This window comes from Canis aureus, unplaced genomic scaffold (genome assembly GCF_053574225.1).
Source record: "Canis aureus isolate CA01 unplaced genomic scaffold, VMU_Caureus_v.1.0 ptg000175l_RagTag, whole genome shotgun sequence".
In the NCBI taxonomy this organism is placed as follows: Eukaryota; Metazoa; Chordata; class Mammalia; order Carnivora; family Canidae; genus Canis; species Canis aureus.
In genome coordinates, this window is record NW_027554464.1 from 255408 (window position 1) to 283286 (window position 27879).

General features: G+C 39.0%; 1 protein-coding gene and 1 long non-coding RNA gene across 2 annotated transcripts in view; one reads left to right on the top strand and one right to left on the bottom strand.

Moving 5' to 3' along the window:
• The window catches only part of LOC144309694 (uncharacterized), a 40999-nt gene extending 14481 nt beyond the window's left edge, over nucleotides 1-26518 (bottom strand). Inside the window, exons 1-3 of the long non-coding RNA XR_013375613.1 lie at nucleotides 26165-26518; nucleotides 25599-25747; nucleotides 24900-25114 (exon numbers count right to left, since the gene is read on the bottom strand). This is a non-coding gene — a long non-coding RNA (uncharacterized LOC144309694). The remainder of the gene's footprint in view (nucleotides 1-24899; nucleotides 25115-25598; nucleotides 25748-26164) is intronic.
• On the top strand, nucleotides 3886-27857 carry LOC144309697 (MAM and LDL-receptor class A domain-containing protein 1-like). Its single transcript, XM_077890800.1, has 5 exons — nucleotides 3886-3916; nucleotides 3976-4389; nucleotides 8047-8458; nucleotides 21348-21431; nucleotides 27714-27857. The coding sequence occupies exons 1-3, from the start codon at nucleotides 3886-3888 to the stop codon at nucleotides 8418-8420; spliced, it is 819 nt and encodes a 272-aa protein (XP_077746926.1). The 3' UTR covers nucleotides 8421-8458; nucleotides 21348-21431; nucleotides 27714-27857.
• Nucleotides 27858-27879: the final 22 nt, after the last annotated feature.

Below are 27879 nucleotides of genomic sequence, written 5' to 3' on the forward strand. Positions count from 1 at the left end.
TTCACTTAGTAACATGCATTTAAGTTTCCTCCATGGCTTTTCATGGATTGATAGCTCATTTATTTTTAGTGCTGAACAACACTCCACTGTCTGGGTATAGTACAGTTTGTCCATTCACCTATTGAGGGACTTTTTTTTTTTTTTTTTTTTTTTTTTGCTTCCATGTTTTGGCAGTTAGGAATTGCCATGTACAGGTTTCTGTGTGGATGTGTTTTGGGCTCCTTTGGGTATATATCAAAGAGTACCCTTCTTTAAATTTTTAAGTCTTTGCATGAGACCCAAATTATCAGCTCCAGTGCTTTGCTCATTTCATGTTTATTTCTTATACATGATTCTCTGTAGGAATCATCTCAAACCATCAAAGAAGTTCTAACAGTGAGTCTGATATAAGACCATCTGATTCTGTATCCATCACCCTGCCAAGGTTCCTTGGCTCCTACATAAATTTAATTTCTTCTCTCCTAGTGAAAAGCTCTCAACGTGACAGTGATAGTGTAGGAGCCTGTGTGTCTTTCTACCAAATATCCCCTAACATCCTTTCTTTGGGGGTAGCTACTATAATTATATTTATATAACTAATAGTGGCAACAAGAGTAATTTTACTGAAAATAATTAAAAGCTGCTATAGAGTCACTAGGTTTTTTACTCATATCCATAGAAATAGAAATAGACAAATAAGTTTTAGAAACTTTATGTCAGGGACACCTGGGTGGGTCAGTGGTTGAGCGTCCACCTCTGGCTCAGGGCATGATCCTGGGGTCTGGGATCGAGTCCTGCATCAGGCTCCTGTGGGAATCTTGCTTCTCCCTCTGCCTATGTCTCTGCCTCTCTCTGTCTCTCTCATGAATAAATAAATAATATCTTAAAAAATTAAAAAAGAAACTATGTCAACAGATATCCTATGATGAGCATAACAGCTTCTAGCACAAAGCTTGGTATACAATAAACCCTGAAGTAGTGATAACTATGGTTTTTGCAAATTATGCTGTTTCTGATAATGATGATAATTAAGAAAGTCAATAGTGAGGCTCCAGAAAAGTGAACAATCTTTGAACCTCAATTGTTAAAATTTACCCAGAATATTATATCTCTAAGTCAGAAAAGACTGTTTTTTTAAGATTATTTATTCATTTATTTATGAACAACACTGAGAGAGAGACAGAGACTTAGGCAGAGGAAGAAGCAGGCTCCTTGCAGGGAACCCAATGTGGGACTCAATCCTGGACCCTGGGATCACGACCTGAACTGATGGCAGTTGCTCAACTGATGAGCCACCCAGGCGTCCCGACATACAGAATTTTTAATAGCTGTTCTTATGAAGTGTATATTTGGTTAACAGCTAGCTAAATTAATTTCAGCTGGTTTATTACATCTCTGAACAGCTGAGGTGAGTTTTTAAAATGTGTATAGAAATCTAAATATTTGGGAACACAGTATATTAGATAGGCATATTTAAATTTTAGCAGCAAAGCATCTGTTAAAAATTGCTGTCTTTGATGGATCTTATCTAATAAAACTAGAAAATTGCCACAGTGGTTTCTGAAATTTTACCACCATTAGTATATTCATTTATTTCTACATTGGTATCTCCTTGGATAGCAGACAATAGACAATAAGGCTCCCTTTCCAGGGAACTATGTGTGATAGCTATTCCATAGTAGCAATAACTTGTTTTCTTTCTGTATTTTCGTAAAAGAACTCCTGGATCCTTTTTTTTTAAGATTTTATTTATTCATGAGAGACAGAGAGGCAGAGACATAGGCAGAGGGAGAAGCAGGCTCCCCGCAGGAACCTGATGTGGGACTTGATCCCTGGACCTGAGATCATGCCCTGCACCGAAGGCAGATGCTCAACCACTGAGCCACTCAGGTGTCCCCCTTTGTTTTTTTTTAATTGTCTGAAAAAGGAATCAAAAGCATTACTTTCTCAGGGATTGAAATGGCAACTACATACTTTGAAACCACTGAAATCTAGGTATATTTATGAGTTATTTATATATTATGTATTTATAAACAGAGATGGCCTATAAAAATGTAGTTTTAAATATTCTTAGTATTTTTCCCCTAACCTGTCATAATTATCATTGAAGTGAAAAATCTTTGGATTTCAATCCATTTACATAGTTTCCTAACTCTATGACCTTAGTTAGATTAATAACTTCCCTGAACTTTCCTTTCTTCCTTGGGCTATTGTGAAAGTTGGATCTATATAAAGTGTTTAGTACAGGGTCTATGACATAGGTATCTATTAAATATTAGCTATAATTCATACTATTATTATAACTTCTCAGTCCTGTCTTTCTCTTCCTCTTTTCTAATGGCTTTGTGGAAATTAACTATTTCTTACCTATTTCCTGAAAAGTGGGTCAAATTATTCTGCCCTATAAATATTATGCAATGCATATAATACTTTGGGAAATATTAAGCTCTACAAAATTGGTGGTGAACGTAATATTAATTATAATAATCTTGGTTTTTCAAATTTTAATCTTTTTGAAGTAGCTACTTTTCATATTTTAGTATAAAATAATCTGTAGGAACAATGAAGTCTTCCAAATAATGTCATAGTGGCAGAGAAATAACATGAGTATCGAATAAATTAGGTAGACCTTGGCAATTCTATACTCAATATAGCTGAATAATGCTGTTTCTTTGACAAATTATTTGGTAAAAATGTAATTTCTTAAATTGATAATTCTGCTTTATTAATTTTTCAGTATGGAAAGCACAACTCTGGTTTTTATTTCTTTCAGATCAGATAGGATCCATTTTTTCCTCAAATGTATCCTTTAATGTACTTAGAGAAGTATAACAAGGTATTTCAGTTGAGCTTTACGATTCTAAAGTATATGAATACTCCGGAGAGCCATCCTAGGAGTCACATTTTGTTTTTCAGGCTCCAAATGTGACTTTGAAGCAGATAGCTGTGGTTGGTTTGAAGCAATTAGTGGTGACCATTTTGATTGGGTATGGAACTCTAGAAGTAACCTTTTGGCTGAATTTGAGCAACAGGCTCCACCTAGGGATCATACTCCCAACACAACTGAAGGTAATAAGCAAGGAGAGGCTTTTGTTCACCCTTGGTCAGGCCTGTTAAGAGAAAGATAAGCATTTAAAGCTCTATGTTACTGCAACAAATAGTGTGACAAATAGCTAAATAGTGTCAATTACGTTTATGTTGTTAGTGTGAAATGACTCCTTTAAGGGTGGTGGGGAGGGAGTATAGATATGCTTTTGGCTGAATTCACTTAAATTATTAACTTTTTGCATGATTTTCAACCTGGAGGTAGATACTAGTTTAGTTTTCATAAGAGCAAATTTGACTCATCATATTTATTGATTTTTGATTGTATAGTCTTAATTTTAGTCAGACACAGAGCTTAGTACAAGGTTAAGAGGCAGGTGCCTCAACTCAGTCGGCTAACTTACAATTTGTATTTGTATCTCAATAGGGCATTTTATGTTCATTCTGAAGAAAGCAGAAGCTTGTCACAAGTTGCCAAACTCCAGAGCCCAACGTTTAGCCAGGCAGGACCTGGATGCATACTTTCCTTCTGGTAAATACTAAAAACTGTGGTCAGCTACCCCAGCAACCCGGTGGTTGCAGGCGTACTTCTGCACTTGTTAGACTTTATGATTTGCCCTTGGTTTGCCTTTAAAAATAGGTACTGTTATATTTATACAATTAGCATTTTACTTAGAAGCACATTATCAGTATTTGTTGTGTTCTTTCTTTAGATGAAAGAGACTCTTTCCCTCCAACAGTGGATTATAATTTAATTAACTCTGCCTCCTCTGTTCTAGATGGAACTCCTTGAGAAAGGCTCCCAGGGTCCTGGAGCCAGAGTATGCACCTCAGCAGATAAGCTCTCGCATATGAGCAGCAATGATTACTGCAAGAAATAAAGGCGTCCATTGTAGCTAATTATTAATCAACGGTTGACTGAGTGGAAGAGCCTATAAGTTAAATATTTAGTCTATGCAATAAATCATTTCCATTCCTTGTGTTTGTTCTTTTTCAGGTTTTATGACCATGGTCTGTCAGTGGGAGCAGCTGAGCTACAGCTACATGTGGAAGATTCCAACGACTCTACAGTACTCTGGAGAGTATTGTGTAACCAGGGCAACCAGTGGTCACAGGCCACTATTCAGCTTGGACGCCTTACTCAGCCCTTCCATTTGTCACTAGATAAAGTCAGTCTTGGCATTTATGATGGAGTCTCAGCTATTGATGACATCAGATTTGAAAATTGTACCCTTTCTCTTCCTGCAGAGAGCTGTGAAGAGCCGGACTTTTTCTGCTGTCGACGCAGCAAGGCTTGCATAGAAAAACTTCTGTTATGTGATTTGGTAGATGATTGTGGTGATCATACTGATGAGGTTGACTGTGGTAAGTGCTTTGTTGTTGTTGTTGTTATTATTATTAATTATTATTATTATTTTGGTCCATCGTATTTTTACAGTGGAGATCTTGATTTGTTCACTGTTTTCTAGCCAATCAAGGCAAAGACAGGAAACATTGTTCCAGAGTTGACGACCGTGATGAGTGGTTGATTAATCAGGTTACCGATATTTGTTATGTGGACTTATTAACTAGATACTATAGATAAAGTTCTAACCACAATGACTGAGTTTCAGATCTCATGGAATTTACAGTCTAATTGAGAAGTAGATATTATTCAAATATTGTTTTAAAAATACAAACTGGAAGCTTTGATGGGAGATACGGAGAGGAGTGCGGTGACTTTATAATAATGGTATTAAACTTTCTAAAGGAGATGACTTAGCTGAGATCTGAAAATAAAAAAGTCAAAGCATATATATGCAAAAGCCCTGATATGTGACCGTGTAGCAGATGGAGGCCAGCCAGTGCGGTAGGAGCGAGGAGGTGAAGGAGAGATAGGGTGCAGTATAAGGACAGAAATGTGAAGGAGGCCAGATTTGCAGATATTTATAGTCTATATTAGGAAAGTTTTTCTTCATTTGAGGGTTTTTAAGAAGGAAAGTGGTATAATAAAATTGGCATATTAAAACATGTCAGTGTAGATACAGAGTGATAAGTGGATTGGAGGAGAGTGGATTTGGGAGACCCATCAGGAGGCCATTGCGATAATCCACTGAGGAGGGGTGGGCAGCCTGTATCACAGCGGCAGTGATGGAGATGGAGGGACTGATGTTTGGGGAAATACTTAGGAGGGACATTTGATGATGTTTTGGCTATAGGGAGCAGGGAGTGCTGTGTCAAAGGTAAGTCTTGAGTTTCTGGTTTAAATTACCAGAAAGTTTATGGTATCTGATGATTGTATACATTTTATAATTTAATAAACCTAGCACCAGGTAGTGCCCATTGCACTTGCTCCTGAAAATGAATCAGAAGCTTATAGCTGTTTTTTACTTCAATTACAAAATCAATCAGAAAAAGAATTTGCATCTTTCTTTGTCCAGAAATAGCAACAATTCTTAAAATTCAAGCTATATGCCTATTACATTGAGAGGCTAATTATAAACCAAAGTGAAGCCATAAAATGCTTGGTGCATCATAGGAAACACTGCATTAAGAAACTTCCATATAAATTATTGTACAGCATGCTGCATATATGTGATCTTTGATACAGTCAGGTGGATTGAAGTCAGAATTACCATGCATCTCATTACACAACTAATTCTTTGAGTGGATATAAATAAAGTTGATAATTTAGACAATGGCTAACATAAGAAGTGTAACTTGTCCCCAAGGTAATTTATTTTTGTGGCTTTAGAAAGCTTTTTCATCTTTCTGAAGCTCTCCGAAGCCCACTCCTCAAAAAAAAAAAAAAAAAAAAAAAGCAAATTATCCTTAAAACTACTATTAACTTAGATGGAGTTATGTCAGTACAACTATAATAATCAAAATACTACTTGTGACTAAATATTAGTGAAAGAGAACAGTAGTGGTATCAGAGTGTCAGTTTCTCTCGCAGCTTTCCATATAAATGTGTTCCTGGATTCCATAGAAAGCATTAGGCATCCAGAAATCTATGTTTTATTTCCTAAATCTTCCTACGTTTAGAGATAGGGTTTTTTATTTGAAGGTGGAGCTACGTGCATTCCCTTTCAAAATAGAGATTGAACATACAGTCAATATGAAGACAGGCAATATCAAAATCTGTTGGCTTTAGTGCCAGTTTTATGTCAAAAAACTTAGCAGCTTGACATTCTCCTTCTGCTCCACAGCCAAAGATTGACACCCGGAGAGTATGCTGTGGGTCCCCAGTTCACGTCACAGCTGGGCTTGATTAGTCACAAGTGAGGAAATATCAAACAAAAGCTCATCTCCCATTTGACATTTACTCACTGGGCTCCCATCATTAGTTCTAAGCTCCTGTTCCATGGTTTTCAAAGACAGATGATTTGTTCTAGCCTGGCTGCATTTATCCACATTTGCTTATATTTATTGTTTCAGAATATTTATTCCCCTTTGGCACCAAGTGCATTTACTAAGATGAATAGTGAAAGGACAGCTGACATTTATATGTTTAAAAAATATTAACTTCGGTGAATGAAGCTAAAATGTAAAACTATGCATTAATTCTAACTCCTGTTCCTTCTACCCAAATAATGCTAAATGTTTTTATTCTAAAAACAAATCCTTGTTGTCAACAAAATGTTCACATCCTGAAAATGACTACATTACTATATTCTGGAAATTGTGGTAGATAAGCTAGGTGACGAGGGGCTAGTCAATCCTTTATAAGTGCTTTGAATTCTTCTAGTGCCTGGAAGGAGTTTTAAGCTTAAAAGCTCCAGCTCAAAGGAGCTGCAATCCAGTGAGAAGAAAAGACTGCCTCTCAGGAGATGCTGCCAAGAGCCCGCAGCACAACAGGAGGCATAAATAGAGAAGGAGAGAGGAGTGAGGTGTTTAAGGCAAGTGGGGAAGGTGGTGTATGCTAAGAAAAGGCTGGCCAGGGACAAACAGGAAGTTAATTTAACTTGGGAAAGGTAAAGCTTGAAAGAAGAGCTTAGATTTCAGTTTGGATTAAATGAGCATGTATGTACAGGAAGAAAATGATAAATTGCCATGGAAGGCAGAAGAATGGTCTTTCTGGCACTGATGGAGGGAAATGTGGAATTGGGGCAAGATGAAACCAAAGGGAGGAGTTTTTCAGCCTGAGGTCTGGAAAATGCTGGCATCAGGATCATGTTGAATACTTGTTAAAAATATGGATTGCTCGGTCCCCCATATCTAACCAGGTAGTGCTGGTATGGAGCTTCGCCATGGAGCAAGCAATTATGCTGTACACATCAGGTGATTCTGAAAGATTGGACTCTATTAAAGTATGACTCTTCAGTTCTGCATGTTAGAATCGCCAAGGGAGATAATGAATTATCTTGATGTTCAACCGCACTATTTGTGGCAGTTCAGTCAACATCTCCGGGGGGGCTGGGGGGGCTCAGTTGGTTCAGCATCCAACTCTTGATTTCGGCTCAGGTCATAATCTCAGGGTTGTGAGACTGAGCCCCTGTAGGGCTCTGTGCTCAGTGGAGAGCCTGCTTGAGATTATCTCTCCCTCTGTCCCCTGACCCCCCTTTTCTCTCTCTAAAATAAATAAATCTTTTTTTTTTAAATAAATAAATCTTTAAAAAAATAAATCAACATCCCTGAAGATAAGTTCTGGAACTTCATGTTTTTTGTTTTGTTTTGATTTTTAACATTCACTGGTGATTGGGACATTTGGCTAAGGCTGAAATCGACTGAGCCAGAAGTTTATAGTATTGAGTCAGTCATGGTGCCCTCATCATTTGCATAAAGTTATAGTGCTGGAAATGGTGAAGGATGGGTATAAAAGGCATTTGGAAAATAATGGCTGAAGTAATGCCCCCCCCCAGTCTATAAAATATTATTACTTGATATAAATCTAGGATTTATTCACTTTTTAAAAACTTTTAGTGTCGCATTTAAAAAACATTAAAATCATTAACCTTGGCAGGAGCCAAATATCAACAAGTATTCTTAATCATGTTTTTTGTCCTTAATTATTTTTTTGTTGTTATTTCATGCCAATTTCAGTACCTGAGTTCCAATGTAACTTTGAAAATGGAATCTGTAACTGGGAACAAGATACAGAAGACGACGTTGATTGGACCAGGAAGCACGGTCCAACTTCAACACTTAATACAGGGCCAATGAAGGCTCATACCTTGGGCACAGCTAAAGGACACTATCTCTACATAGAATCTTCGGAGCCACAGGTTTTCCAAAACAGAGCTACTTTCCTCAGCCCTGTCCTCAATGCCACCGATGCAGGGGGCTGCACCTTCCGCTTATATTACCACATGTTTGGAAAGCATATTTATAGGCTGGCCATCTACCAGAGAGTTTGGAGTAACACAAGAGACAGCTGCTGTGGCAGATATTTGGGAATCAAGGCAACAGATGGATGAGGAAACGCCTCAATCTTTCCAGCAGGAAGCCTTTTCAGGTATAGATAATGGCTTTCGTAATGTGTATTTAAGATGCATTCAGAATGTCTAAGGAATATGAAAGATCACTATATCCTTGAATTAAAAGCCAGTGGAATTTGGTCAGAGTTATTTGGAAGTACATTTATCATGCAATTAAGGTTGTGCCAAAGCATGTTAAGTTGCTTTCCTCTTTGACTCCCCCCAATAATCTGTGATTAAAATTTCTAAAGGTGGACACATGGCATTGGCAGCAGCTACAGGTCCCTCTGACTTTAAGTCATTTTTCTCTTGAAATAAAAAATCTGGAGGGAAAAAGAGTTTTGCGCAATATATGGTACTCTGCCAAATGTTCAGGTTCTAAAATCTGTGATTTTTAAATATTCCATCAGACTTTTCCACCTTTTATAGGTAAGCAGCAGAAATTCGAGAAGGGTGCATGCTGTGTTGGAGAATCACACAGCTACTCTGGGGCAGAGCCAGAGGTCTAGCTAGGTCTCCTCACTCCTGCTGAAATATTCTTTACTGTGATTCTCACCTACCTTCTCCTAAAAGGAAAACTTGGGGGCAGCCCGGATAGCTCAGCGGTTTAGCGCTGCCTTCAGCCCAGGGGCTGATCTGGAGTCCCGAGATCCAGTCCCACCTCAGGCTCCCCGTGAGGAGCCTACTTCTCCCTCTGCCTGTGTCTCTGCCTCTCTCTCTCTCTCTCTCCTCTCTGTGTTTCTCATGAATAAATGAATAAAATCTTAAAAAAATAAATAAAAGGAAAACTTGGAATGGTGGGTTTAAATGCTTACGTGGCTTTTAAGATTTTATGAAGGCAATTTCTATTATCTCTTGGATTCCCTTAGCAATTCCCTGAAGTGGGTAAGTCAGGATCTTTTTTATCAGTTTTACAAATATGAATAAAACATTTGGAGAGGTTGTTATTTATATCTGGCCAAATAGATGGTGCACAGCAGGATGGGGGCTTGGAATGGAATCTGCAGTTTCCAATTAATTCACATTCATTCCCTTTCTAATATATCATACAGCCTGTCATGTGTAGGAGGGTCGAATATTCTTTTTCTCTTTGCTCCAATAGATCTAGATGTAATATACAGGGAGGAACTCCTTACCACTCCTGGCTAAACTTTTTTTTTTACATGTACTGAATTTCTCTGTTCCCTTATTTAAAGCGCTGTTTCAACCTAAATATCTTGAGAGCCATGATAGAGGGGCGTCTGGGTGGCTGCATCAGTTAAGCATCTGCCTTGGGCTCGAGCCATGATCTCAGGTCCTGGGATCCAGCCCTGCATTGGGCTCCCGCTCACTAAGAAGCCTGCTTCTGCCTCTGCCTGCCACTCCTCTTGCTTATGCTCTCTTTCTCTGTGTCAGATAAATAAATAAAAGCTTTTTAAAAAGCCATCATAGATATACGTTGTATATGACTCACTAAAGAATACATTGAAATGGGTGATTTGTCCAGATAGACACAGGCGGAAATTATGAGAACTAGTCTGCTATATGTAGAGTGTTATTTTGCTGTTCAGCCATGTGGCAGGTGCATGTAATCACAAGAAATGAAATGGAAGGAAGGTTCTTCGACTTTTATTTAATAATGGATCACCCACTTCAAATTTAATCAGATGAATTGTAAGTTGGGTCAAACTAGTATCCTTCTGATATTTACTCAAGAGTTGGTTGCCAGGAGAAAATCACCTTGGCAAGGGAGCTGTTTCGCATTCAGATGAACAGAGAACTAACCAAGGAATCCTTTAGTTATGAATCAAAAATATAGAAATTGGTGTGTGGAACCAATTTTGGGTTATACATGCAGTACTCTGTTTTTATCCAATGGTTCTTCTAGGCTTTATTTTTTTCCAATGACATTCAGGCTTGAGAAGGTAAAATCAGATTGTGCTTGTGGTGTAGTTAAGATAATAAAAATTGGGTCCAATTTCAGCGACCAGAGATATTCCTTCATTGAATAATAAGTATACAGAGTTGTGGTGAGAGCAGAAATAACCAAGATTTTACTTAGCTGTGATATTGTAGGTGAAATTAGCTAGTGTCAGTCCAGCAGGTAATGTGCTCATTAAATGTTTGTTTAAAAGAAAAATCCAAGGATTTTTCAGGAGCTATGTATGTATATATAGTTGACACACAAGGTTACATTAGCTTCAGGTGTACAACATAGTGATTCAACAAGACTATATATATATATATATATATATGTTTTTTATAAATATAAATATATATATATATATATATATATTTTTAAGACCATATATTATACTATGTTCACCACAAGTGTAGCTACGGCCTGTCCTGACACACTGCTCTTACACCATCTTTAACTGTATTCTTCACGCTGGGCATTCATTCTTATGGCCTACTCATTCAATAACTAGAAGTCTATATCTCACACTTCCCTTCACCATTTTGCCCAACACCCCACACTCCTCTCCTGTGACAACCACCAGTTAGTGGTCCGGATTTATGCATCTCATTTTGCTTTTTGTTTGTTTACTCATTTTTAAAAACTTCCACTTAAGTATTTGTCTGAGGTATTTCACTTCACACGATACCCTCTAGGTTAATCCATGTTTTCTCAAATGGCACACCTCCTCCTTTTTATGGCTATATGATATTCCGTGTGTGTGTGTATGTATATACATAATACTTTCTAATCCATTTGTCTATTGATGGGCATTTAGTTTGCTTCCATATCTTGACTATCACAAATAATGCTGTGGTAAACATATGGGTGCATTCATCTTTTCAAATTAGTGTTTTTGTGTTTTGGGGGTAAATAATAGTGCATTATTGGATCATAAGATATTTCTACTTTTAAGCTTTTGAGCAACCTCCATACTCTTTCCACAGTGGCTGCTCCTCTTGCATTCCCACCAACAGTGCAAGAGGGTTCCTTTTTCTATATGTCCTGCTAAAACTTTTTGTATCTTGTATTTTTGGTTTTAGCCATTCTGACAGGTTTATAGTGATATCTCATTGTGGTTCTAATTTGCGTTTCCCTGATAATTAGTGATGTTGAACATATTTTCATGTGTCTGTTGGCCATCTATATGTATTTGGAGAAATGTATGTATGTCATTTGCCCATTTTTTAATTGGATTGTTTGGCTTTTTTGGTATTAAGTTGTATAAATTCCTTATATATTTTGGATATTAATACTTTATTACATATATCATTTGTAAATATCTTCTCCCATTCAGTAGGTTGTCATTTTGTTTTGTTGATAATTATATTTGCTGTGTAAAAGCTTTTTATTTTGACGTAGTCCCAATAGTTTATTTTTGATGTTGTTTCCTTGCCTCAGCAGACATATCTAGAAAAATAGTGCTATGGCTGATGCCAGGGACATTACTGCCTGTGCTCTCTTCTAGGGTTTTTATGGTTTCAGGTCTTATGTTGAGTTCTTTAATCCATTTTGAGTTTGTGTGTGGTGTTAAAAAGTGGTCTAATTTCCTTCTTTTTCATGTAGCTATCCAATTTTCACAGCACCATTTATCGAAGGACTATCTTTTCTCCATTGCATATTCTTGCCTCTTTATTCATAGATTAATTGACCATTTAATCCTATGTTTGTTTCTGAACTCTCTCTTTTGTTCTTTTGATTTATGTGTTGATTTTTTGTACCAGTACCATAGTTTTTTTATTAGTACAGTTTTGCAATATATCTTGAAATCTGGAACCATGACACTTTTAGCTTTTGTTATTCGCTCTCAAGATTGTGTTGGCTATTCAGTCTTTTGTGGTTTCCTACAAATTTCAGTATTATTTATTGTAGTTCTTTGAAAAATACTTGGGATTTTTCTAGTTCCGTAGACATGTTAAATTGTTTATTGGAGCTTTATTTTGATTCTTGAGGTAGGCTGATATCCCTATATATTTCTCTCTTAGAACTGCTTTTGCTGCCTTCCCAAAATTTTGGACCATTGTGTTGTCATTTATATTTGTGTCTATGCATTTTGTTATTTCTCCTTTAATTACCCTGTTGACTGTTTGGTAGTATGTTGTTGAGTCTCCATATATTTGTGACATTTTCACTTATTTCTTGTGATTTATTTCTAGTTTTATAGCATATGATCAAGATATTTATAATTGCCATATCCTCTTATGGATTAATCCCTTTATTATTTTGTAATGACCATCTTTGTCTCTTGCTACTCTCTTTGTTTTAAAGTCTGTCCTGTCTGATATAAGTATTGCCATCCTGGACTGTTTTGTTGTTGTTGTTGTTGTTGTTGTTGTTGTTGTTGTTGTTGTTGTTTTGCTTTTCCTTGTATGGTGAATTTTTTTTTAATCCTTCATTTTCAATCTTTATGAGTCTTTAGGTCTGAAGTGAGACTCCTGTTGGCATCTTTAGATGGATATTGTTTTTCTTTTCTTTAATATTTTACTTATTCATGAGAGATAAACAGATAGAGGCAGAGACATAGATGGAGAAGCAGGCTTGCTGTGGGGAGCCTGATCCAGGACTCGAACCCAAAACCCAGAGATCATGACCTGAGCCAAAGGCAGATGCTCAGCCACTGAGCCACCAACGTGACCCCAATGGATATTGTTTTTCTTATCCATTCTGCCACCCTTTTATCTTTTGATTAGAGCTGTTAGACCATTTACATTTTTTTTATTTTTTTAACCCTTTATTTTTTATTTTTTAATAATAAATTTATTTTTTATTGGTGTTCAATTTGCCAACATACAGAATAACACACAGTGCTCATCCCGTCAAGTACACCCCTCAGTGCCCATCACCCATTCACCCCCCACCCCCGACCCTCCTCCCCTTCCATCACCCCCAGTTCGTTTCCCAGAGTTAGGAGTCTTTATGTTCTGTCTCCCTTTCTGATATTTCCCACACATTTCTTCTCCCTCCCTTTATATTCCCTTTCACTATTATTTATATTCCCCAAATGAATGAGAACATACAATGTTTGTCCTTCTCCGATTGACTTACTTCACTTAGCATAATACCCTCCAGTTCCATCCACGTTGAAGCAAATGGTGGGTATTTGTCGTTTCTAATGGCTGAGTAATATTCCATTGTATACATAGACCACAGCTTCTTTATCCATTCATCTTTCAATGGACACCGAGGCTCCTTCCACAGTTTGGCTATTGTGGACATTGCTGCTAGAAACATCGGGGTGCAGGTGTCCTGGCCTTTCATTGCATCTGTACCCTTGGGGTAAATCCCCAGCAGTGCAATTGCTGGGTCGTAGGGCAGGTCTATTTTTAACTCTTTGAGGAACCTCCACACAGTTTCCCAGAGTGGCTGCACCAGTTCACATTCCCACCAACAGTATAAGAGGGTTCCCTTTTCTCCACATCCTCTCCAACATTTGTGGTTTCCTGCCTTGTTAATTTTCCTCATCGTCACTGGTGTGAGGTGGTATCTCATTGTGGTTTTGATTTGTATTTCCCTAATGGCAAGTGATGCCGAGCATTTTCTCATGTGCATGTTGGCCATGTCTTTGGTAGCATGGCAGGATACAAAATCAATGCCCAGAAATCAATGGCATTTCTATACACTAACAATGAGACTGAAGAAAGAGAAATTAAGGAGTCAATCCCATTTACAATTGCACCCAAAAGCATAAGATACCTAGGAATAAACCTAACCAAAGAGATAAAGGATCTATACCCTAAAAACTATAGAACACTTCTGAAAGAAATTGAGGAAGACACAAAGAGATGGAACAATATTCAATTCTCATGGATTGGTAGAAATAATATTATGAAAATGTCAATGTTACCGAGGGCAATTTACACATTTAACACAATCCCTAACAAAATACCATAGACTTTCTTCAGAGAGTTAGAACAAATTATTTTAAGATGTGTGTGGAATCAGAAAAGACCCCGAATAGCCAGGGGAATTTTAAAAAAGAAAACCAGGGATCCCTGGGTGGCGCAGTGGTTTGGCGCCTGCCTTTGGCCCAGTGCACGATCCTGGAGACCCGGGATTGAATCCCACGTCAGGCTCCCGGTGCATGGAGCCTACTTCTCTCTCTGCCTCCCTCCCTCCCTCTCTCTCTCTCTCTCTCTCTCTCTCTCTCTGTGACTATCATAAATAAATAAAAATTAAAAAAAAGCTTGTTTAAAAAAAAAATAAAAAAGAAAACCATAGCTGGGGGCATCACAATGCCAGATTTCAGGTTGTACTACAAAGCCGTGGTCATCAAGACAGTGTGGTACTGGCACAAAAACAGACACATAGATCAGGGGAACAGAATAGAGAACCCAGAAGTGGACACTCAACTTTATGGTCAACTAATATTCGACAAAGGAGGAAAGACTATCCACTGGAAGAAAGACAGTCTCTTCAATAAATGGTGCTGGGAAAATTGGACATCCACATGCAGAAGAATGAAACTAGACCACTCTCTTGCACCAGACACAAAGATAAACTCAAAATGGATGAAAAATCTAGATGTGAGACAAGATTCCATCAAAATCCTAGAGGAGAACACAGGCAACACCCTTTTTGAATTCGGCAACAGTAACTTCTTGCAAGATACATCCATGAAGGCAAAAGAAACGAAAGCAAAAATGAACTATTGGGACTTCATCAAGATAAGAAGCTTTTGCACAGCAAAGGATACAGTCAACAAAACTAAAAGACAACCTACAGAATGGGAGAAGATATTTGCAAATGACGTATCAGATAAAGGGCTAATTTCCAAGATTTATAAAGAACTTATTAAGCTCAACACCAAAGAAACAAACAATCCAATCATGAAATGGGCAAAAGACATGAACAGAAATCTCACAGAGGAAGACATAGACATGGCCAACAAGCACATGAGCAAATGCTCTGCATCATTGGCCATCAGGGAAATACAAATCAGAACCACAATGAGATACCACCTCACACCAGTGAGAATGGGGAAAATTAACAAGGCTGGAAACCACCAATGTTGGAGAGGATGCGGAGAAAAGGGAACCCTCTTGCACTGTTGGTCGGAATGTGAACTGGTGCAGGCCACTCTGGGAAACTGTGTGGAGGTTCCTCAAAGAGTTAAAAATAGACCTGCCCTACGACCCAGCAATTGCACTGCTGGGATTTACCCCAAAGATACAGATGCAGTGAAACGACGGGACACCTGCACCCTGATGTTTCTGGCAGCAATGTCCACAATAGCCAAACTGTGGGAGGAGCCTCGGTGTCCATCGAAAGATGAATGGATAAAGAAGATGTGAAAGGGAATAGAGGGGAAGGGAGAAGAAATGGGTAGGAAATATCAGAAAGGGAGGCAGAACATGGAAGACTCTTAACTCTGGGAAACGAACTAGGGGTGGTGGACGGGGAGGAGGGCGGGGAGTGGGGGTGACTGAGTTGTGGGCACTGAGGGGGGCACTTGATGGGATGAACACTGGGTGTTATTCTGTATGTTGGCATATTGAACAGCAATAAAAAATAAATTTTCATTAGAAAAAATGAAAGAAAGAAAGAGAAAGAAAGAAAGAAAGAAAGAAAGAAAGAAAGAAAGAAAAGGAAGAAATAAAGAAAGAAAAGAAAGAAAGAAGAAAGAAAGAAAGAAAGAAAGAAAGAAAGAAAGAAAGAAAGAAAGAGAAAGAAAGAAAGAAGAAAGAAAGAGAAAGAAAGAAAGAAAGAAAGAAAGAAAGAAAGAAAGAAAGAAAGAAAGAAAAAGGGATCCCTGGGTGGCGCAGCAGTTTGGCGCCTGCCTTTGGCCCAGGACGTGATCCTGGAGACCCGTGATCAAATCCCACATCGGGCTCCCGGTGCATGGAGCCTGCTTCTCCCTCTGCCTCTCTCTCTCTCTCTCTCTCTGTGTGACTATCATAAAAAAAAAAAGCAGTGGTTAATTTTTCGGAATAACTTTAAAAAGGACATCAGAATTTTATGCTTTTCCAGAATTTCCTGCCTTATACTGAAATACAACATCCTTATTTCTAATGGCTCAGTTTGAATTGCTATGCACAGCAAGGGACAAGAGGCCTAGGGGCCGAAAGCAAGACCGAGGGTAATTCAGGAGTGTCACAACCCTTCCAGGGACAAGTACCAAGTCAAAAAAAGTGTTTTTCTTATCTCTTGAGAAGAGATGAAGAAATGAAACATCGTAAGTATGTCAGATGGGTTTTTTGTATGATACACTAGAAAACAATCTCTGAGATTTTATTCCAAGCTTTGTACACACTCCTTCAAATACTTCATCCACTCGAAACTAGCTAGGAGCTCAAAAGTATATTTGCTTGAATGCTAAGTGACCTCAACAGGAGCTATAGTCAGGGTGCCACCACCCAATTTATGTGACTGATAAGTTTTAAAAGGGGCAATATGAGAGTTTACAGACATCGATAATAGCTTCAAATATGACTCGCATATGTAAGGAAACCTTTTAAGGTATCTTAACCGGTCCAGAAACCCAGACAGTTAGTATTCTGTTTTCCATTTTCATTTTCATTAAATCGTCCTCAATCAGCAATGTGACTAAGATAAATAGACAGCAGTACACGAGATAAAAATAGGAAGGCTCCTCAAAAACTCTCCTTAAATTCTATGCATGATTCATATTCAGCTTGAAAACCATTAGTTAAGAATGAAATAGCCAAAGATTCTAGCATATGAAGTGTGATGTATACCAACTTCTTAACCCTACAATATAATGGTAGGAAAGCTAACTCTGAAACCAAAACTCCATACCTAAAATAATTAGTACCAATACTTAGAATATAGCAAGATTTATTTTTCTTCCATTGTCTCTTACTTTCCACACAATAAGACAGGACATTATCAGGGTTGCCTGAACTATGTATGAAGTCAAGTCTATTTTTTTCTATCTGGCTATCATTCATAAAAACAAAATTCAAGGTTCTATTTACTTTATTTTAAAAAATATATTTTATTTATTTATTCATGAGAGACACTGAGACAGAGAGGCAGAGACGTAGGCAGAGAGAGAAGCAGACTTTGTGCAGGGAGCCTGACGTGGGACTGGATCCTAGGACTCCAGGATAATGCCCTGAGCTGAAGGCAGACGCTCAACCACTGAGCCACCCAGGCGTCCCTCTATTTACTTTCATTAATTCAGCTAATAGGAGCTTTTGGGGGAATGAGAAGGGTACTTAGTGAGAAAAAGAGAGAAAGATAACGGTTGTGCTTATGTGTCCCGGAGAAGTAATTCTCTTCCTCCTACTACTCCATATACTAGAGTTACTATAGTATTCTTTTCTCATGTTTTAAAGACTACTATTCAGCAATTTAGGGGTTTTAAGGATTTATAACCTCCAGTCAAAATAGTATTTCATCTATCAATTGTCATTTCCATATTGGCACTAGCTCCTAGTTTCATTCACAAAACTAGGGTTGTCAGGGCCTTAATGAGGCAATCCTTCTGCCTCCATCACCCCACTGGTTAGGCCTAACATATGCCTACTCATTCAGTTCTGAAACCACCTGCAGAGAGGAAGTTAAATGAAGAAAAGTAAAGCATCACACTGTCACCATCTTTAGATAAGCTCTAATTTTACCCAAAGGAGAAAACTTTAACCACGATAACAAAGCTGGCAATGACCATGATTAAATGATGCCTGTCATTCTGTCCTACCCCTGGGAGCTGCTCTCCACCCACTCCCAGGTGATGAATGTGTTTCTCTTGGTACACTGGGTTTAGATTGGCAAAGGAAGCAGACAGTTAAATTCATCAATCACCAGAGTGGGCAAAGCAGTATTTGATCTGCTCTGGAGAAAGGATGGGGACCTGAACAAAACTCATTGACAGCACAAAACCAAGGTCATCTCCCAGTACCACGAATACATCAAAGCAGGCTCATTTAGTCTCAAAGTGTGAGTCACAAATACTAAGCCTGGAAGAGATCTTAGAGAACCTGAAACCAATCCATTGACACACAAATCAGAGAATTCCCTCCCTCCACAACAATAAAACAAAACCAGACTCCATGACTCAGCATTTGTTATCCATACTCTTGAAATTTGTTATCTATTAGATGTCAATGTTCTGAATTCCAAAGCTATACCCAGTTACTGATTCCACATGGTATATACTTCCTGACCAGTAAATCTACATGAAAAAAAAAAGTTTAAATGTGAACAAATTTGCTGCTTATATCAACATGAAAAACAAAACAAACAGAATCCAACTTATCTGTCAACCCCCTCTTTTTTTTCCTTTTCCAAATTGCTTTTTAATGCCTGAAATTTGAAAACCAACAGCTACTTCTACAGGCTTTTTCAAGGCCCTGAAAACAATGACGTACTAGTAAATCTCTTATTAGTATCCTATAGATTCACAAGCTCAAGAAAACTCAAGATGACAGGTTTCATGAATATTTTCTTTCAAGAACTTTATAGTTTAACCATCCCATGAAAAATAAATCTCCTTATTATGATATCCTGCTAAAGAGATAGACCCAAAAGTGTGTCCCTTTGTACAAGTATGTACTTCTTAACAGTGGCCACAAAGGAACAATAGGCATACAAAACCAAATACTATATTTCCAAATATCTGAAAAGAAAAAAAAAAGAATCATACCACCGCCTATTTTGTTCTCCTCATTACCTGTCACTCTTTTTTAGGGATAAATGGCCTGATGATTTTCTTACAATAGTTCCACAGCTTAAAGCAGCAAAAAACATTTAAAATTTTTTTAAAAAAGCAAAAAAGTTATGATTTCAAAACAGAAATGAGAAATTCACTTTTGTTATTTGAATGTGTGCTGCATGGAAAATCATTATGATCCTTCCACTTGCAAATGTTTCGGACCCTTCGGTAAATATGTGTTTTCTAATTAAACAGTAACTCTCTGTTTAAAATAAAAATTGGTATGATAGGTCCATGTCCATTTTCAAAAAGTGTATTTTTCAATGACATCCAAGATAGGTCAGCATTTTCCCACTACTGCAAAAAACAGCAATGTGTATCCTCGACGCAGGTATTACAACACATAAATACACTGTTGCCCTGGCTCTCCCTCTGGTTCCATCTACTCTCTTGCTGTGCAACAGCTATAGCATAAAAAAGCCTATTCTCACACGCTTTTGATATTACACTATTTAATCACATACAGCTGTGGCTTACAAGACTGCTACAAAACACAATTTTAATGTAGTACTCGAAGCCAATTGTGGATAAACATCAACCATTTACTCCAAATAAGAAGTCCAACACTACAAAGATTTTCTTTTAAAGAAAGACTGGTTTTCTTAGAATTTGGCATGGACGTAATTGTGACTGAGCCCTCTCTCTGCCAAAAAGACTGATAATGTCAAAAAGGATTGTGTAAAATCATATTAGTGCAATAATGACGCTTTCCAGAATTCCTGGAGCCAGAAAGACCTGAAATGAACTTACATCCTACTTCTCTTCTTTTGTCTCCCTCCCTGCAAATCACCCCTACCTCCAACCCTCTAATAGATTTAATTACTTCAGAGAAATAATTTTGATTTATAATTCTATTGTTCTTTTCCCAAACTGAGAGAAAGCGAAAGGAAGCTGTTAGGAAGATACTGTTAGAACAAATTGACATGAGGTTTCTTTTGAATTAAGAATGATTCTGGAGAGAAAGACAACAACAACATGAACTTTTCACATAGCTCCTCCTTTTAGCTAGGCACTAAACTTAGTACTGTGAAAACAATGGCTGCATTATAGAAAAGACAATTCCAAAGATAATTTAATATGGGGGGGAGGTAAAGAAAACAGGACAACTAGAAAGGGAGAGTGGCCCCTTGTTACTATTTTTCTCTTATTCAAAACCAATTAAAATTGTGTACATTCTCAAATGAGACAAACAAGATTTATCATAGTTTCATGCTCTCATATTACCCCCTGAAGCGAAAGACATATTTGGAGTTGTACCTCAAGGTTCTATTGCTGGACAATTTTTAGAAAACCAGTTTTGTATGTTTCAGCCTTTCAAAGGAAAACAGAACTTGGGAGTTTTCAAGGCTGTTTTAAAACTGGCAAGTTACCAACTCTGGCTATCAATGCAAATCTGAGGCAGGAAGTACTAAGGAAATCCTAAACTCTTTCCCTCCCTCTGCAGGATTTTCTACATTTTCATGTGCAAGAAGCATGTTAAGGGGTTGTCCTGTTTTGCTTTTGAAGGATCTGTACATTCACATCTTTGAGAATATCCCTTGCCCCATAGGAGCCTCTCTCTTCCTTTCCCTACTCCTTAGTCCTTCGTGTTTCAAGTGTTTGCTCTCTCTATGGCACAATCAATCGGACTCTAGCTAGACTTTGAGAGATGAGCAGCTGTCCAGGCTGCAGATGGTTGGAAACTCAGCCTGAAGTCAGTGTGTAGTTGATGAGTTACTCCCTATACCTGACCCCAACTCCAACTTCACACCAGGTTCTGAATACGATCTGAGTAGCAGCAGCCAGAAAAACTCTGTTGGGTCCCACAGATCTTTCTGCAAGATCTTCAGGGGAAGCAGATGGTCCAAGGCGGGAAAGCAGTAGGCTGATGGAAAAGCAGCATGAGTAGAAACCATGCCCTGGATCGGTAGAAACATCGTGACCCGGTCAGGGTAAGGAAATGGAAGGAAGGACTAGCTTGCTGTGTGCGTTTGGATGCATTTTAAAGTTTTGGGGAGGTGATAAAGTTTTCCAGATACCACACATGAGGGAAATATCTTTCTCAGCAACAAAGTATCAATTCACCAGGCTGTGACCATGTTTTACTCTTTTTAGCCTTCCTAGTTATGATTAAGTTGCCTTTCCAAGAAACCCTCCACAAAATAACTCAGATTGCGATTCACCCTGGGTCTCACAATGCAATAGCAACAGGTTGCTTGCTTTGAATGGGCTATAACAAAATTGCTGAGAAATATTAGGTTGTGACTCAATCAAACGTGATTATGGATATTATCATTAAGCTAATGAGCTATTTTTTGGTCCCCTTTCTCTAAAGTTTGCTGATTATCCTGGTGGCCTTCAAAGAGCAAATTCGTTTTGATGAAGATTTTTTTTTTTTAAATCTGGCTATGGCTCTTATGTAAGTATTAAAGCATGTCATCAAGATTGCTTCTTTTCTGCTCAATCACAGTGTTTCTTTTTTAAATTGCTTCTTTTAATAGGGGGGAAAAATGGCCAAAAGAAAATTGACAAATGACAGCTTTTAATGCAAGGTCTTGGAAAACATGCATCCTAGAACAATACCGCTACAAGATAGCTATCAGCTAGTCATTGGGTTTTCATTTTACTTCTATGTACATTTATCTAATATAATAATTTAAGCATTTGGAAAATTATTCAAAGGGAGAGAAGCATAAGTAACTTATTTCTAATTTCTTTTTCTTTTTAAGCAACAAAGGTAGTGAATTAGTTCTAATGTGATGGGAAAATAAGAGGATCAGAGAAAGCAGGGAAGTGCCCCAAGTTTTTCTAAAACTTTAATTGCATTGGAGGAAAGGGAAACCTTTCCATTTCTTTAGACACCCTACTCTCATTTTGTTTTATCATAAGAAAAGAGCAGCTGTATCTAACACACACATTTAAGTAGAAAGAAAACGTTCAGTATTTTGTACTGTCTGAATAAATGCAATGATACACCTTGAGTTCTTTAAGAACCCCATAAAGATTCTTCACCCCAAACTAATGTCAGTAAATGGCTTTTGTTGATTAGTTAAGAACACCTGGTTTTACAGGACAGCTTAAATTATTATGATGTCACCAGAATATGACTTTTATAGTCAACCACAGAACTCTATTTTTATCAACCATAAGTATTCTTTATGTATCAGTATCATTTTAAATAGCTCTGATTTTTAAAATAGATTATAACTATAAGCCAAGGCTAGGACTGTAGATTTTGTGAATTCCACCAAGGCTTGCTTACCAAATAAACATGAGCAGCATGTATTCCCCTCAGAATTATTATAGGTAATATTTTAAGATAAAAATATAAAAGGAGCAAAAAGACAACACTGAAATAACCCAGTTGTTTTCATGCTATACTGGGTCATGATAGTACTTTCTTACATAGTATTCATGCTGCCAGAAAGTCCCCACATTTTAAAGTATGATTGATCCTTATTCTCATTCCCTGTGTGCCCAAGTTTCAAAGCAGGGCACGTTTTCACATCTTCAGCTTCCAGGAATGTTATTAATGTCTATCATTTCAGAGCCACCGAAACAGTATTCGACAACTTCACAGCTCTGTCGAAAGTTTGCAACATAATCAATATGAACTACCATGATAGCCAAAGTAGCTGATCCTATATTATACCCCACCACCCTGATCTGATTGCCCGAATATCAGTTTAGGTCACCTAATGGATCTACCTTCTTTAAAAATGTTCCAGAAGTTGATGGCTTTGACTAGCTTGAAAGTAACAAGATCCAGATGCTGCCTGTCTACACACTAAACTACACAGGACCCCAAAACAGATTTTTTTTAAATTCCCTCTATGTTTTTCAGGCTCTCCTCTTTTCCCTCACCACTGCACTTTCTTTACCTCAATCCCTCTCTCTCTCCCTCTCCCAGTCTCTCTCTTCACACACACACACACACACACACACACACACACACACTTCCCATCAGTGTAGCTCATCCAACATCCTGTCCTTAATATAATGTGCAAGACATTATTTCCTGCTAGCAATAAGTTAAAAGAAATCTCAGTCAGGAAAGCAATTATTCCATTCATTTTTATCTAAAGTTTCCTTTCTGAATATGCTTCATAGTCAAAAAAAGAACCAAAAAGAAAGCATGAATTTTGAAACATTTGGAAAAATTTAGCCAAATGAGTAAAAGGGATGGAATGTCCGATATTTTTCATGGAACCCTTGGGTTTGTTGTTTTTATTTCTTGGGGGGGATGAGGAATGACTATAAATTTCCTCTTTTAGACTAGCCCTTGCTTTGCCATTTCCTTGAGGAAGGCAGACAGCATTCTCCACCCAATCCCCCAAGAGTTAAAACACACTGCACTGCACGGGAGCAGGAGGGCTGGTCTACTAAAGCAGCAGCCCCACAAACTAAATGCTCACAAGGGCAAAAAGCAATGTGAGGAGACCTTGCAGGGGCAGGGCGAGTCATGGAGCGATTGAAAAAGAAAGAAAAAAAAGCAACAATTTTTAATAGAATTCGGAAAGTCTGCTGCCTCGTCTGGTTTACAAATAGGCATTGTTGGAGGAGACAGAATAAATAAGAGCTAACTACAGCATGGATTACCGAACACTAATCCCATCAACGAGTCCCGGTGGCAGCACAGATCACTCAGGCACGCCTTGGTCACTCTCCGCATATTTATTTATTAAGAAGACAGTGGAGTCTGGCTAATGCGATACAAAATTAATATCACCTGTAAAGAAACATAACCCATACATTCAAAGCGATAACTCTACCGACACCCTCCCCCCCAACTCAATCAAGTCCAATTTAACTGACAAATTGGAGCAGTGATTTCACACCTGAGAGCCTTTCAGGTCTGAACTGCAGGATCAAGTTCATGGTTGGCACTGCCCACTGCTTAGTTACGTGGGCTTTCCACTGGCCCCGTAATGGTCATTTACGCACACACATAAAGACTAAAGTATTAAAAATTTTTTTTAATTTTTTTAATTTATTTATGATAGTCACACACAGAGAGAGAGGCAGAGACATAGGCAGAGGGAGAAGCAGGCTCCATGCACCGGGAGCCCGACGTGGGATTCGATCCCAGGTCTCCAGGATCACGCCCTGGGCCAAAGGCAGGCGCCAAACCACTGCGCCACCCAGGGATCCCAAGACTAAAGTATTTAACCAATTCGTGTCCAATTATCATCAGTTATATTTCATCCCGTTTCAAGACCCACAGGCCTCCTGATGGCAGCCAGCACAGAAAAACAGAGCTTCGAAAAGTAAAGAACATCTATTGTAAAGCTCCAAACTTCAGTCTCTAGAGTCTTGATCACCCTCCATATAAAATAAAATATGTAAGGCAAATACACAAAAACAAAAGCACACCCAAACAAACTCTACGGGACGTCAGTTAGTCGTACTATACCTTCCCACACCTTCTTTCATTCTATACTCTGTGATTGAAAGTCTGAGTTGCCCCCACCCTGGTGCATCCTATCCAGTGAGAAAAACCCTTTCAGAGCCACAAAGAACAGCTCACCAGAAAAGCCTCTGAAATCGTTGTTGTTCCTGATAATCACTGTCACAATCTCCTTTCTAACAACCCTGTCCATCTGCAAAGCACTTTACTACGGATATCAGGAACATCTTTATGTTGCCAAATAACAACAAAGGAACACGAGCGAAACTATTATCTCCGCTAGAAGAGAAAAACCACAGTCCCAGGGCTTGCTTTCTTCTCATATTCTCCTCTGCCTCAGTAACTCCATTGCTATGTTACTAATTTCAAAGAAGCAGGAAGAGGTGATGGGAAAGGGGAGGTAAATAATAATCCACATGCCTGTTTCCCATCCCAAGTGCAGGATACACACTGCTTGCCAGACTGTGGGTCGAGCCATACCTTGGTTTAGAGACAGTGAGGATAGTAGTAAGTGTACTGGGGGTACATTTGTGGCTGATCCAGGCGTTTACCCATGTAGCTGGAATCTTTATCTCCGAGGCAGGGAACTCGATGACACGGTATGGTGCCCCAGGCCGAGCGTCCTCTTAAACCACTATTCCTGATGGTCCCGATGACTGATGAGGCTTCAGAGATCCTTCGTCTTCCACCACTCACTAGTTCCAACACGGCAGGAATTTAAAAAAGAAACACAAAAGAAAGAAAGAAAGAAAGAAAGAAAGAAAGAAAGAAAGAAAGAAAGAAAGAAAGAAAGAAAAAAGGAAAGGTATTGGTAGAACAACACACGCACACACACACGCGCGCGCACACACACACACACACACACAGCCTTCCCAGATCCTGCCTTCCTTCCCCCAGCTGCCAGGGTCCACTTGGGATGAGGCACTTTGTTCTCTACCCAGGCTGTCTGTAGTGATGTCAATTGCCAGCGTTTGTAAAGAGGGAGAGAAGAAAAAAATCAAAGTCTTTTTAGCACAACTCCGAATCCTTGCAGATCAGCTTCCTGTCTCCTGTTTGTCTCTTTCCCCACCTTAAAGAAAAAGGGAAAAAAAGAAAGAAGAAAGAAAGAAAGAAAACAAAAAAATGAAAAAGAAAAAAAAAAAGAAAGAGAAAGGGGAAAAGAAAACAAAACAAAACAACCTTGCACAGCCTGGTTGCTGCTGTCTCCCTTCCAGAGTGACATGGTGTTCGGGCTCCTCCTGTCCTTTCATTCACTTCCTCTCCTTCCAGCTGGTGGGTGGAACCTCTCCAGGGAGCAGGGTATGCAGTCCAGAAAGCTGCAGTATTTCCTCCAAGAAAAAAAAAAAAAGCCTGCTTCAACCCCTGCTGCAAGCAAAGTCCTGATTCCCTCTGCTGGCTATCTCGAACAGCAAAGCAATTTTTGCAGCAAAGCTGCTGCCGCTGGAACTGAACCCAGGGAACTCAAATTCGGGCGGTGGATTATTTCTTATCCTTCCCTCCATCTACCCCACACAAGAGCTGCCTTTTTTTTCTTGCCAAGTGGCAAGGTAAGCCACACTGCTAAAGCAAACACAGAAGACCACGGGAGGGAAGAGAGGACGAAGGGAGGAAGGAAGAGAAAGACAAAAATAAAAGCAGACGGACGACCCGTGCTGGTTAAAATGGAACAAGTGTGTCCCAGATGCTTTCAGAACCTGTTAACATACGAAAGCCAGATGAATCCAAGACCCGGTCCAGAAACTAACCTTTTACTTCTCGGACGACACGGAGGATGCTAAGCATTGAAGAAATTTGAGAGTCTATGCCAGGACTACTATTAGCAAGCCCTGCATCGTCAGATCACAAGGACCCACTTGCCATAGCCGAAATGATCATTCTTACCCTTACATCCGTTTTGTAAGCATCAAAGGAGGTATCCCATTAGGTTTACAGGCGTCTTCATAAATAAAAGCTCTGGTTCTCTCACTGTCTATCTATGATGATTTTGATTCAGGGATGCTTTAATCACTTTCCCGATGTCATCACAAAAAAAAGCACAATTACCTGACAGAGTTTTTCCCCACCAATAATAAGTAATATTCTGACATGTCTGTCGGCTGTTACATTATAATACAAATGGTTTCAGCGAAAATATATTTCCTTTAAGGGTCCCTTTTCAAGGCAGTCAAGGCTAAAATTAGACATGCCAGCTGTGTTTTGCTGTGAGCGCTCACGCATGCCCAAAGCGTGGCCAGACCAACATTGAGCGCCTCTCCACTTCGTCAAACCAGCTCTGTTCTCCCCAGCCTAGAGCTGCCTTTTCAGATAAGAGGTTCCTGGTACAAATCCAGCTTCCTAGTGAGGAAGAACAGAGAATTCCAGCCCGGTGCACAATATGGTATCCAGCCACAAACAAGCCCTGCCGCCCGTGAGGTCACTGGCTTTCACTCAGGGGTCTGGTTATTAGAAGCTGTGTGAGTGCATGGATATTCCTTGGAAAAAGTTAAGGATGGTGGATAAATAGCTTTATGTTTGACAAGAATAACAACCAGAAAGAAGGAAGGAGAGAGGGTGGGAAGGTAGGAGTTAGAAGCCCTGATATCACTGTCATTAAGAGAATTAAATCAATTCCACCAACATTGAAATGTGTTCTTCTGGGCCTTATTCGTCCCATCCAGAAAGTGGAAATGCTGCCAACTTATGTGGCTGAAGGTGGTAAACGGAATCAGATACTAAATCAAAACTACATTGATTTAAAAATCATTCAGTGGCATCTCAATGCTCAGACAATAAAGTCTTGGCTTCTTGGAATAGTTTTCAAGACCCTTGAAAACCCAACTTTATTCTCCAGCCTCAGACAGTAAACTCTGGCCCTCGTAGTCTATATCTGAGTCACAGTGAACTGCTTTTAAAGTGGAATGTGCGGAGGATCCCTGGGTGGCTCAGCGGTTTGGCACCTGCCTTCAGCCCAGGGCCTGAATCTGGAGTTCCGGGATCGAGTCTCACGCCGGGCTCCCTGCATGGAGCCTGCTTCTCCCTCTGCCTGTGTCTCTCTGCCCCTCTCTCTCTGTCTCTATAAATAAAATCTTTAAAAAAATAATAAACTGGAATGTGCCCTCTCAGGGACTTCTGTCATCTGCTCTGCCCCAAATGGTCTTGCATCCCCATTCAGCCCATCCTTCAGCTCTCAACACGGATATCACCCCTCGGAATAGCTTTCCCTAAAGCCTCCTTTCCCTGCTGCACCTTATATTTGCCCTAAAAGGATGCTTATCCTGGGCAACTGTCTGTTAATTGCATGTTTGTTTCTTCTAGGATGCCGGAAAAGCATCAGGAAAAGCAGAAAAGTAGGAGTCCCCATCATTCTCATTCACGTTCCTATTTCCACAAACTGTCATGGAATCTGACACAAAATGGTGCTCTGCAAGTGTTTGAAGAGTAAGATACCTTAAACCCGATAAAAATTCTAACTCAATTCGTA